The 13,857-nt window shown below is 39.0% G+C and overlaps 1 protein-coding gene across 5 annotated transcripts in view; it reads right to left on the bottom strand.

Annotated features, from left to right (window-relative positions):
• SSBP2 (single stranded DNA binding protein 2) overlaps positions 1 to 13,857 on the bottom strand; it is a 272,660-nt gene that overhangs the window by 42,463 nt on the left and 216,340 nt on the right. For all 5 annotated transcript variants that reach the window (XM_054032549.1, XM_054032551.1, XM_054032547.1 and 2 more), the window contains 4 exons: positions 9,903 to 9,962; positions 6,826 to 6,892; positions 6,535 to 6,605; positions 1,187 to 1,254 (listed from right to left, as the gene is read on the bottom strand). In XM_054032549.1, the coding sequence (XP_053888524.1) occupies positions 1,187 to 1,254; positions 6,535 to 6,605; positions 6,826 to 6,892; positions 9,903 to 9,962 (266 nt within the window). The remainder of the gene's footprint in view (positions 1 to 1,186; positions 1,255 to 6,534; positions 6,606 to 6,825; positions 6,893 to 9,902; positions 9,963 to 13,857) is intronic.

Here is a 13,857-nt window from a genome sequence, read left to right as displayed (position 1 = left end):
GATTTCCCTTGCTTTACATTGTAATAACATTTTTGATTCCTTGCAAATCTGATTACCTTTCATGACCCTCCTGGAGGTCATGACCAACTTGTTAAGAAACACTCTTCTAACTCAACCAGAAGTATGGTGCTGAAGCAAGGGCACTGGAACCTTCGTAGAAGCGAGGAGGGCCAGTGGTGCTGGAACCGGGGGCCCCAGGGGGCCATGCCCCCTACTTTTAAACATGGCGTAGTTTGGGGGGTAGGAGGCAGCATCCCTCTCCAAACTTCAAGCCTGGGGCAGGCGTGGAGCAATGCCGGCAGGGGCTGTACTTTGCAGTGGGGGAGCTAATAACGGAGAGTTGCACTGAAGGCCTTAGCTTTGGTGCAACTTCAACTTATTCTACCCAGTAACAGTGGTTTGACCTCTGAAGTTGCTCTGGAGGCTTGGAAAATAGGAGTTATCTACATATATCAAGAGAGGACTATACTCCATGGACCCAGTCCATAGCTGATGTAAATCAGTGTACATCAGTTTACCAACTGAGTATCTAGCCCCAGAAGTCCTTGAATGCCACATAGTACACTAAAATGTCTCATGCCTGATTCTCCACTCCATAACACTGGTTTTATGTTGTGTAACTTCATTGATTATATTAGCATAAAACCAATATAAAAGAATAGAGAATCCGGTCCTTCCTTTTTTAATGTGTATCCTTTGTGATGATGTATTTAAAGACAATGGTGTGTTTCTGTCCATACTATGCACTTCCTTGCTTTTGCAGATGTGAATCATAACCTTACTATTCTTTAAAATGTTCTCTCTGAGTATGAATTGATGGCAAACTCTTTTTCTATTAAATCAGTGAAATAAACATTCAAACCTAACTAATGTCAAGGCTCTTTACAAATCTACAGATAAATACAGTGGGCCACACTAACAAGATATTCCAAATATATGAACCCTGCCCTGTAGAACAAACTCAACATTTAGAGAGACTTGGAAGGAAAAAACAAATAATTCTGTAAAAGATGCTTTGCACAAGAGTGAAACTGCTGTGATGTTTCCTTACTTTGTCACAACTGTTAATATTAGTTAATTAATCAAAATACATTCTCCTTTGTCCTATGTATGTCACAATTATTTTTTCTTTTAACAGGAAAAGATTACTTTTATAAATGTGATAGTAGTTTATTATTTTGCTTACATGTTCATTCCAGGCATTCCAGGGCCACCTAAAGCATTCAGTGGCGGTCTCATTGCACCTCCATAGTTCTGCAATGATAACCAAGGGTCAGACTACCACAAAACAAAAAAACAAAACCAAAGAGGAGGGGGGAAAGAAAGGACAGCAGGTTAATGACTTCCCTATACACCAGTTGATTGGATAGGCCAGTGTGATTCATTCTTTCAGGAGTTTCCATTCTTGACTTAAAAAAAGAATTCTTATCCCTAATGAAAAAGTAGTACGCTTAGTACACTACACATATTAACAGTTCTTAAAAATGTATGTGTACTAAGTATACTTAAAATGCTAATTGTTCCATGAAGATTTATGATACATGGTAGCAAACTCAAGGGTCAACAAAGGTCAGAATCAATAACCGTTCAACCTTCATACCACGAAAACTCATTCAAAGACAGAGAAATAGATTTTTTTCGGGGGTTTCACAGTTTGGAATTCAGATAGAATTATTTTTAATTGAACCTGGTTAATGAACAGGGTATTAATAACTTCAATGGGAAAATATTACACTATATTTCATTTCTATAACACATAAAATGATTGCTATACTCCTCTTGTAACCAATCGAAGGCAACTAACATGAAAATTATTCAGATAGTATAATGGATGCCATAGAAATGTCTATAAATGAGCTATCCAAAGCCCTATTATAGATAAAGCCAATATGTGTGCTCAAATAAGATTTAGATCATGACATAAACTGACAAAAGCCTAGACATTGTGCTATTTTCCTGAAAGACTGAACTATTTAGTCAATTTTTTCAGTTAAATGTAAATAGAACAACCTGCCTTACCCCACATATATCATTCATTGCAGAAACTGTACCAGTCCTACTGAGTTTTTCTGATATCTTAGGCAAATGTATGTATAATAAAGCAATTTCTAAAAAGTAAAATAGTGTGTTTTGAGGAAGTCGGGCAGACAATCATTTACTTAAGAGAACAGAATGTCCTCAAAGTCATTATTGTTATCTCTTTTGCAATAATGTAACTACAACTCACTCTAGTTATATTATAACTGGATTACTGAACTTTAACTGGAGTTCTCCAAAGCAGTCTATTACACAAATCCATGCTCTAGGGTATTTGAGCATTAAATTATGCAGACCAGGGAGCAATCTGACAATAAGATTTAAAATGTAGACCTGATACTATATTTCATGTGTCATAGTGAAAAGAGATATTTCAATTACAAAAAACTTATTTCGAGTGAACCAAGAAAGGACTTCTGGGAGTAGGTTCTCTTGTTGCAAACTAGAAACCAAACCTGCAAGTGCTCCTTGTTTAGAATTCCTATTGAAGCCCATGGGAGTTCTAGACACAGATGGCTTGCATGAATGGGTTTGTGTATCAAGCTAATAAGCTAATTCTGAAACAACTGGAATGCTACCTTGCGTTCCCTTTAAATATTCATGTTTTTGGTGTCTCCCTGTGCCAAAACAGTACCAAAATGACATCCATTTCTGGAGGAACTGTGAAGCTATTTAATTCTATTTTTCCCATCTTTATTTCAGAGATCTGAGCCACCTTTCTTCTTTGGAGCATCTTCCTGTTTTTTCTTTTCTTTATTTTGACAAAGGAACCAAGTCTGTGGGCCTAAGATCTTTATAGAACTCACTAGGAGTTCTCGGCTGGAAGCATTTTAGTCAGGTGTCCTTACTGAACTTGAACTGAGAGAAATCAGATTAAAATCATTTGGCACATTTAGTAAACATAAACCTTTACAATTATATACAACTGCTTGCCTGTTGCTGAAGATGAAAGAAAATAATTAGGGTAAATCTGGGACAGCTGCTGCTAAGAAGGAAATCTAAGAGGAGAAGATGGATGAAGAGAGGAATCTGGAGAACAGTGAAGAATGAAGGAGTCTGACTAACAATTAGAAGCAGGGTTTAACAAAGTTGTTTTTGTTTAGTTATTTTTCCTTGTTTTATTTTCCTTTTCCCTTTCACAGTATTTTGTTTTTTTGTTTGTCAGTCATTATCCAAAAATTAACTACAGTACCTATGGCCAACTTTTAAATCAGGGAGAAGTCACTTAAAATAAAATGTAAAAAAATTACATACTTGTATTTTCAGTCTCCCTGTCCCAAGCACAATGTTAGGATATAGATATTCAGGCCTGTGTGCAAAGGCCTATACTTTAAGAATTTAGGTGTATTCTTATTACTTAGCTAGTTACAGAGGTATAAAAGAAAGAATCAAAATAACTGTCTGCCGGTGTAAGGGCCTTTTCTCATTGTGACAGTCTAAGGCCCTGTTCTTAGGCTAAGTAAGGTCTTTGGCTAAGCAGCAGAGGCAGCCCATAAACTGGGAAATGAACGGTCACATCCTCACATTCCAAACTAGTCACATTGAAATAAGGCACTCTGGGGCTGTTAGAAAGGTGATCCGATCTATCGCCTCCAGAGAAAGGGAAGAGCCTAAAAGATTTAAAGAAAACTTAGTTTGATAGCATCCTGTCTGGCAAGAACTCACTTATCAATAGCTGGGGTGTAAAATCCTCATTTATGTATTGTTCTATCACTGTAGTCTCCACTTCCCTATTGTTTGTCTGTATAATCTCAGTCTAGTTCTGTGATTGTTTCTGTCTGCTGTATAATTAATTTTGTTGGGTGTAAACCAATTAAAGTGGTGGGATATAATTGGTTAAATAATCATGTTACAATATGTTAGGATTGGTTAGTTAAATTTCAGTAAAATGATTAGTTAAGATATAGCTAAGCAGAAATCAAATTTATAGTCTGCAGTCAATCAAGAAGTAAAGGGGGAATGGGAACAGGGAATGGGGGTGGGGGAATTGGAATCATGTTTCGCTGGCGGGGGGGGAATGGGAACAGGGACACAGGCAAGGCTCTGTGGCGTCAGAGCTGGGAAGGGGGACACTGAGGAAGGAAACTGGAATCATGCTTGCTGGAAGTTCACCCCAATAAACATTGAATTGTTTGCACCTTCGGACTTTGGGTACTGTTGGTCTCTGTTCATGCGAGAAGGACCAGGGAAGTGAGAAGTTGAAGGAATAAACCCCTAACACACAAGAATATAGGTCTTAACACCAAACAAACTGGACAGCAAAATCAAAACTAGTGTACAGTCCAAACTTGATATCTAGCTCAAATATGGCCTGTCACCATGACATATGGTATTTAGATAACTTTTTTATATTTTGTGTGCCTTAATCTCATTTACGTGAAGGACAGGTCTACACTAAAAAGTCTACACTAAAAAGTTTTACTGGCATTGCTATTTTGGTAAGGGGTATGATTTTTTGCCAGCATAGTTATACTGGTGAAAGTCCTAGTATAAGGCTGGGTCTACACTACCCGCCTGAATCGGCGAGTAGAAATCGACCTCTCGGGGATCGATTTATCGCGTCCCGTTGGGACGCGACAATCAATCCCCGAATCGACGCTCTTACTCCACCAGCGGAGGTGGGAGTAAGCGCTGTCGACGGGAAGCCGCAGAGGTCGATTTTGCCGTCGTCCCTACAGCAGGGTAAGTCGGCTGCGATACGTCGAATTCAGCTACGCTATTCGCGTAGCTGAATTTGCTATTCGCGTAGCTGAATTTGCGTATCTTAAATCGACCCCCCCCTGTAGTGTAGATGTAGCCTAAGTCTGACATAAGCTATACTGGTATAAGCACTTTTATACCAATATAACTGTGTGTACACTACAAGAGGTTTTGCAGTTTAACTATACCACTATATTACAACCAGCAAAACCCTCCTAGTGTAGATTAAGCCTAAAGCAGCTTTACACTCTCTGGCAGTGTAAAAGGCCCTTATAGTGGGCATGAAAGGCCCTGTAAGTTAACTCGCCCTTCAAGTTATTAAAACTGTTTGCTCAGAAGACCCCCCCCCCCAGGCAAGTGAGAAGGATAATAGATAAGCATGTATCTATAGAAAAGACTACTTTGGAAAACTCAGGTCTGAGAGAATTACATAGTCCCCTCCAGTTTTAAAGAGAATAAAACTGAAAATCATCCTTGCTAAAATTTATATCAGACTTGCCTACTGTGTGTAGCTAATAAAGCTAGCATAAAGTGTGAGCTTAAATTCATGACCGCAAAGCTTAACTTTCCACCACAAAAAAGCAAGTGGCAGAAATACTGAAGTGCTGTAGAAAAACCAACATATGTTTATACACATTTTTGTTGGTTACACACGCAGAATTGGTTGCTACCAAAAAGAGACATGGGTTAAAAAGAAAGAGCTACCTAGTTATTCAAAACTAAAGGTAGAGCCCATTGAACAGAGAAGTCACTAGGGAAAATATCTGAATGAAGAAATCAAAGTGTAGAGGGATGAACATAACCCAAATATTCTTCAGAATAAGATGTAAGGCCAAAATGGCTAGACAAGCAAAAAAAACAAAAAACAAAGTTAGAGACCTGACTTACAGAGGAAAAGTGATAATAAGCAATGGACAATCCACTGGGCTAACCTTTTTGGAGATATTTCAGAATGGATTTAATTTCCACTTGACTTCATTCTTGCACGTGGAAAATATATAAACTTTTACTAAAAAACGTTCACACCCTTGGTGAAGGAGGATCTATATAAGTAACTATAACCAGGTCAGCAGTGGGAGGACGGCTGAACCCAGATACTTAAGCTTGCTGCTCTTCTTGAAAAACAGATCTAGAAAGACAAGGCTAACAATTGGTATTTGCAGGTGATATGCAGGCACCATCCACATGCAGTATGAGTAATTGTGTACATTTAAAATCTTATGCCAAAAAATCTAGAGTGTGGAATTTGTGATCAGAAGTTTAGTGGCTAGAAAAAGATCGTTATAAAAATTAATTAATTTTGTTTTTGCTACACAAATTATGAATACTTTAGCTGTATTGTGGGGCTAATTTTCCCTCCGAAATAATATAAACAATAAGGTTAGGATTTTCAAAAGAGCCTGAGCCAACTGCTTAGGCACCTTTGAAAATCCTAGACTTAGACCATAATAGGCATTAATTGTGGAATAAACTTAAGTTTTCTGAATGTTTTAGAGTTATATGGACAAATACGTAAGCCTTTTTATTTGAATTACAGCTGTATCATTCAAAATAAATTAAATCAGTCTTTATAAAATTTTGTAAATAAAATAAATTTTCTTTATAGTTCGCGACTTTGTCAAGTTTTAACTGAGAATATATTTTTATGATAGAGAGAAAATCCCTTAAAAATGTTATTAGAAAGAAAAGTGCTGACATATTTCAACTTTAATTCTAGTACAGCTGTGACAAAAAGGACTCTAAAATATCATATGTATGTGTACTGTAAATATAGACACACATATTTATGCAAGGTACCTGTGGTCCTAATGGAACCATTCCTCTTGGAGGAGTCATTCTCTGCATTGGCCCACCCATGTTTGGATGCCCTGAAAAAAATTAACAACTTTAACAACTGTGGTGCATAAAAACACTTCTAAATTATTGACAAATTATTGCTTCGTGGTTTGAAAAGCATTTAAGCAGCTGCAGTGGACTTTAAAAGAAGAGGTGCTGGATGCAAGTTTGGGATGCAGAACCTTTCTAAAAGAAAAAAAAAAGGTTGATATTCTGAACATACATTTCACATCTAGTAAACAGGCACTTTACCTTGTTGTCGTGTTGGGTCCATCCCACTGGGTAATAATGGCTGACTTCCTGGGACACCTCCAAGTGCCTACACATATATAAAACATGTTAAGAGGAGATATAAATTGTATTTTAAACAGAAAATTCAGGTAATTTTGTTTTTAATTTTGAAACTGTTTCTGAGCCAAGTGTAAAGCAAAAAGTTTAACTCTGCTAAAGACATAGGACAAGATCTTACAATTGGATCCATGCACCCCTGTGGCCTCATGGAGTTCCATTGACTTAAACAGCTAAATGTGAATATTCTTCAGTATTTATTTTTACCTAATTTTCTTTTGTTTGTCCCTAATTTTCTTGTATTGTGTATCCCACCTATGGAGCATGGGGCAATGTCATTTCTTGATTCTGGGGTCAGTTTTCTCTATGTTTAAATTTTGACATCCTCTCTTTCTATTATTTTAACAGCTACCTTCCAGGGCTAGAAAGGTGGCTTTGTGGTCTTCTCAGATGCTCAGCCACAAATAGGCCACCTGGACAGTATTCAAAATGCAGGATAAGGTAGGGCTGGGAGGTGGGGAATGTTGTAGTTTCCATCCTCCCTTACCATCCAAGGACATTAGTTCCAAGACATACCCTCTATACTCCTACAATGGAAACAGGAGACTCAGCTTAGTCCCAAATCCTGCCTTCAAGCATGAAAATATAATGTGTTGTTATGTCCCGCTTGGCCCAAATGCAGCATAATCCCCAAGTTATTATCTGTCCTTTGAATTTGTTATAAAATAGTTAGATTTACAATTAATTTCTCTAGCCTTTTGCACGAATATCTGTCTGTAATATAGTCATCTTACAAAAATCTTCATCAAGAATGGATCTTAGTCTGGAATGGTGTTTCAAAAGCCAACGAAAATTAATTTATTCATAATAAAAATGTTTATCTGGAGTAAGTAAATCTGGTGTTATTAAATGCATCTGATCAGGTAACACTGGTATTGCTTAATGAAGGAACTGATCAGTTTATCTTGACTGCAAAGAAGTATAAGATTGTGGTGATTTTTTATTATTTTACATACATATGTATATACATACATATATATATGAATATATTTATTATTTTATACTTTTACACACACACACACAACACGTTCACTCTAAGGTTGAGGTTTTAATTGCAGAAATGTCAGGAAATTAAAGGTAACGTTCACAATGTTCCTTTTTGATTATACATTACAATAGTGTATTTCATTATATGACTTATGGAACATATCGAGTAGGGATCGGCAACCTTTGGCACATGGCTCACCAGGGCAAGCACCAGGGGTGGCTCCAGGCACCAGCACAGCCTGGGGCGGTGTGCCGGTCGCCGTGAGGGTGTCAGTCAGGCAGCCTTTGGTGGCATGCCTGCGGGAGGTCCGCCGGTCCCACGGCTTCGGCAGCAATTTGGCGGCGGGTACGCCGAAGGCGCGGGACCGGCAGATCACCCGCAGAAACGCCGCCGAAGCCGCGTGACCAGCGGACATCCCGCAGGCATGCCACCGAAGGCCGCCTGACTGCCGTGCTTGGGGCGGCAAAAAACATAGAGCCGACCCTGGCAAGCACCCTGGCAGGCCGGGCCGGTTTATTTACCTGCCGTGTCTGCAGGTTTGGCCGATTGTGGCTCCCATTGGCTGGGGCAGGTAAACAAACTGGCCCAGCCCGCCAGGGGCTTTCCCTGGCGAGCTGCATGCCAAAGGTTGCCGACCCGTGATATAGAGTTTCATCTTGTGTCATTTTAGTCAATGGGAGCATTATCATTTACTTCAATAGGTGCAGGCTCAAGATAATATGTAGGAGCAAAAAGTAAAACATGCAGAAGTGTCAAATTCCACGAAGTGGGATCTGGTCACCTCTGCCATAGATGACAAGTGGCATGTAGGGAAACACTAAGGACTTTACTCTTGCAAGACACCCAGGCTGGAGATTTGACTCATGCAATATTTGGAACATGTATGGCTATATAAAGAAGTGCAGCTTCCTTCCACTGTATCATATTGTATTATTGCTGAGCAGTATGCCACATTTTCCTATGTGACCAAGTAAGACAGTAACCTACTATAATGCATGTGCTCGAGGGAAGAGTTATGGTTACCATGGGAATTTTAACTATGATTTTACTGACTGTTGTGTAATCAAAATTTCAACTTTAAAATTGCATTACAATAGTTTATCACTTTCATGTACTGCTTATATTATCTGAAACTTAATGATAGGCAATGTTGCCAAAACTGGTAATTCATGAATGTGGCATAATGTAAATGAATTGCAAGGGCTGTAATTCACTGAGATTATGCTATAGCTCTAAACTGAAAACAGTGTAATGTGCAGACAAAAATAGCTTCTGAAATTAAAACAGCAGGTTGGCAGTAGTCTTTATAGTATTCACCACATCCAGCTTTTACCTGCCAGTATTTAAACAATTTAGAAATATATACATATAAAAAAGTGGAAGTCAAATGCTAGAATGTCTTTGAGTAACATATTATTGTAAGGTACAGCAATCAGGAATTTATTTTATACTGAATTACAGTATACTTATAACAAATGTTTAAAGCAATGATAACTTTTCACTTACAGTATATAGCCCCTTCCATGTACAGATCAGAAAGCAGTTAATAAACTTTAATTAAGCTACCCACCTCTCCTATGCAGTTTATCACTGTGATAAACTATTGTAATGCAAGTGAAAAACTATTGTAATGCAATTTTAAAGTTGAAATTTTTAAAGGAAAATGTGGCATACTGCTCAGCAATAATACAATACCCTTTTACACCTGGGCAAAAAGGGGCAGACAAAGGTTAAGTGAATTAGAAGTTACAGAGGTTAGTAGTTGATGGAACTATCAGAAATGGAACTCAGGAGTCCCCTGTATTAACCACTATACCATATTCCCTAAGACAGTGGTTTTCAACCTGTGGTCTGCAAACCCTGTAGGTCCACAGACTATGTCTAAGATTTTCAGAGATCCACACCTCCATTCGAAATTTTTTATGGGTCCGCAAATGAAAAAAGATTGAAAACCACGGCCCATAAATGTGTGTCCTTGATATAAGACTCTTACCTGATTGGGTATTCTTAAAGGTGGCCTTGGACCTCCAGGGTATCGAGGGGACATAAAAGGCTATGAAAAAAGGAACATAACCAAAGAATTCAATTTAGTTCAGAAATGTTTTATGTAGTAACTACATGTATAGTTCCTGTGATCCTCAAATCTCAGGAGCTCATCTTATATACTTTGACGACAGTATTTAGTACATTAGTCTGCAGCACTTAGCAAAACTATATATATTTTAAAACTCTTTTCTAAAGATTAGTACCAAGCTGCATTTCTTAAAAATTTTAATACAGCTATTGTGTAACAACTCCATGCATAGCATATGTAAAATGATAAACTATTAAGATTACATAATCAAAAATGGAAGGTTTTGACTGGATAAAAGGGAAGTTAAAAAGCCTGGAATATAAAATAAAATACCCTTGGAAGAATTGAGAAGTACATAACAGAATAATACAAAATGTCAAGCACTTTATCTTTTTACATTTTCATTTTAAAGAATACAAGGTTTATAATAGTGATAGAGGATTTGGATTTCAGGTTTGGTTCACATATGTATCTAGAGCTCTGGAGACTTATCTGAACTACATTATCTAAATTACTGACCTCTGCTCACATGCCTCATGTAATGCAACCCTTACTCCCCACACCAGTCCACCTACCCCATCCAACAGACCTTGATTCATCATCACTTGGTGTTAACTGAGTGTCCAGTGGACCTCAGCTGCCATTGTAGTACATAGGAGAGAGGTAGTCTTTAAGATAAATGGGGAGCAAACCAGTTAGGAATTAATATATGAAAGTCAACTCCTTAAATTGCACCCAGAAGTAAACAGGAAGCCAGTGCAAACATCAGAAAACAGATCTAACATTCCTGTGAGGGGGCTTAACCCCCCTCACCTGGGCAAGGGAAAGAACCCTAATTAGTCAAGCTCTGCATCTGGGGGATGATTAATTAACGGCCTTCTGGCCAGAGGAGGTGGAGTTATGACTTATAAGTAGACTGAAGGAGCTCAGTTGGGGAGAGACTACAGAGGAGACAGATCTCTCTGGCCAAGAGAAGCCCTGGGATAGGGTTTAGCAGACAGGAAACAACAGAGGAAGAATATTACGGGAGCAGGTTAGGTTCCTGCAGGGGAAGCCTGAGGTAGGGCCAACAAAGGAACTAAAGCGGAGTCTGAAAGGGGGGAAGGGGTACACATTTTAAGATTAATTTGTTCATGTTCCAGTGGAAGTGGTTTAGACTTTCATGCAAGTTGGTTAGAGGGCCAACCCACAGAACACCTGGAGGAAGTCAGGAGAAGACAAAGGCTGGGAAAGGCCATCACAGAGATGAGGGAGAGCCCAGTAGGGGGTGCCAGAGACAATGATCCTGTCCAACACTGTGATCAGAGATGAGGGGGAGTGCTATTACAATTCCTCATGATTACATTTTCAAATCGTCACCAGCTGTAACTTTCAAGCTGTCTTCAAATACAACCATAGGTAAAGCACATTGAATTATTCCCATCTAGAAGTCAGAAAGCAGAGATCATGGTAGCAAAGTCTAGATCTGAAAGGAAAGGGAGAAAATGTCTAACTAGAAAGATGATAAAAAGAGTGATTTTGGCAACTAACACCACCTGTAATTCCAGAAGCAGCCGAAGAGCCTAAAGCATACTTCAAATTGTGAATATTTGGACACAGAGAAGACTATCCCTGCAATTATCAGGGCAAAACCTTCCCTTCCACAAGCCTTTCCCTCAGGGTCTCTCAGACCAACAGAGTGGAAATTCTGGAGAACAAAAGCTGAGCTGGAAGTGTTGGACTTACTGAGCTCATTAAAATGGCTGGAGCAAATGACTGTACAGTGATTTTAATGTTATGCAGCTGGACAAATTAGAAGATCCCATTATAATGACTGTAGGTTTAAAAAAAAGTCTGTACTGAAAAACCCTAAACAGGGTGCAGAAAAAAACATTATTTTTCTGTTACAGACATTCATGACAAAGAAAGAATTCCAACAGCTGGTAGGGGAGCAAAAGATACATTCTATTTAAAAAAAAAAAATCAGTCTTCAAAATTTCATTTTTCTCATTCTAAAGCCCAGGAAAAACCATCAGAAAAGGAGATAATGTGTTCCTATTAGGAAAGCCTTTGAATAGGCAGATGTTGAAACATCAGCACTTTTCCTGGTTACTTTCTGGTTCAGACAGTCAGGAAAAGTGATAATGATTCAGCATGACTTCTGGACAAGTTTCAAAAGTCAGATTCCACAAACAATATCCAACAGGATGCAGATGACATAGAGACTCTGGCATCTTTAACTGCCTATTGTTACTACTAGCTATTTTTGTTCGGTTTGCTGTTAAGCTTTAGCCTGCTTGATTTTGAAATATAAAATGTTCAAGATTTCTTGTACCTAGCAACCAGGGTTTGGGTTAATTCCTATAGATAATAATCCAGCAAGTGGTCTGGCTCTCAAGAAACCTCTTTTATTTAAATCAACATCCTTTCTGAATACTGGGATTAGAGTTTGTTTACTCCCAAGTGAGGTTAAATTAATATTTGGATACCGTTGTTACTTCTTTTTACTCGTTTTCATATTTAATGACAAAAATGTGCAAATAAATTGCAAAATTTGCAATATTTAGGCACCTAAATATAAGTAGCCTGATTTTCAGCAATGATGGGTATCCACAATCCTACTCAAACCAGTGGGAACTGCAAGCTCAGTATCTTTGAAAATCAGGCCATTCTTGTTTAGGGGCCTACATTTGGATTAAGGGGCCTAACATTAGGTATCCAGGTTTGAAAATTGTGGTCACAGAACCCATTAGAAAACTACCATGATTCCACTTGGTTTTTAAAAGGCACCTCTATATGTAATTTCTGGATTCCTTCTCTCTGCTCCGTAACATTGGATGAAGCCTCTGAAAGGAGTTAAACGCAGGACTTCTTTTATTTCTAACTATTTTAATAAGTTGTTCAAATTTCTATTCCTGGAAATGTGACTCTTGTTTAACCAGACAGATTTTAAAGTAAATTTAATCTTTATGAGTGAGTTTCTAGGCATGTGATAGCCCAGTTGTGGGCAACCTGCGGCCCCATCAGGGTAATTCGCTGGCGGGCCCCCAGTTTGTTTACATTTTCACGGCTGCCTGCAGCTGGGCGAACCGTGGCCACTGGGAGCTGTGGGCGGCCGTGAAAATGTAAACAAGCTGTCAGGCAGCTCATCAACGGATTACCCTGACGGGCCGCACACGGCAAGTGTGCTGCAGGTTGCCCACCACTGCGATCAGGGCCAGCTCCAGCATTTTTGCCGCCCCTAGTGGTGGGAAATTTTTTATTTAAAAAAGCCGTGATCAGCGGCAGCTTTACCGCTGCCGCTTCATTCTTCAGTGACAGGTCCTTCCCTCCGAGAGGGACTGAGGGACCTGCTGCTGAAGAGCCGTATGTGCCGCCCCCTTTCCGTTGGCCGCCCCAAGCACCTGCTTGCTGCGCTGGTGCCTGGAGCCGGCCCTGACTGCGATAGCCTATGTGCAGGCTGCACTGTGTGGTTCAATTTAATGTAAAAAATAACCTGAAAAAAGTTAAAGAAAAGAAAACTTATCTCAAAAAGAAAAGGTTAATACACAGGGCCAGATTCACCCTAGGTTCTACGTTCGCTTATGGCAGCACACACCTGGTGGTAGTAAGTACAAGGCCATTTCAGCAAAACAAAATGAATTTTTTGTATTGGTCTTCATTGCAGAGGACATGGGGGAGATACCCAAATCTCAGCTATTCTTTTTAGGAACAAATCTGTATTGTCGCACACCGATGGGTTAATAGTAGAGGTTTTAGAACAAATTGAAAAATTAAACAGTAATGAGTCACCAGGACCAGATGGTATTCACCCAAGAGTTCGATTGAACTCAAATATGAAATTACAGGACTACTAACTGTAGTATATAACCTATCGTTGAAACAAGCCTCTGTA

Source organism: Malaclemys terrapin, chromosome 6 (genome assembly GCF_027887155.1).
Source record: "Malaclemys terrapin pileata isolate rMalTer1 chromosome 6, rMalTer1.hap1, whole genome shotgun sequence".
Taxonomy (NCBI): domain Eukaryota; kingdom Metazoa; phylum Chordata; order Testudines; family Emydidae; genus Malaclemys; species Malaclemys terrapin.
Note: the sequence above shows the minus strand (reverse complement) of the source record. Positions and strands in the feature narration are given on the sequence as shown.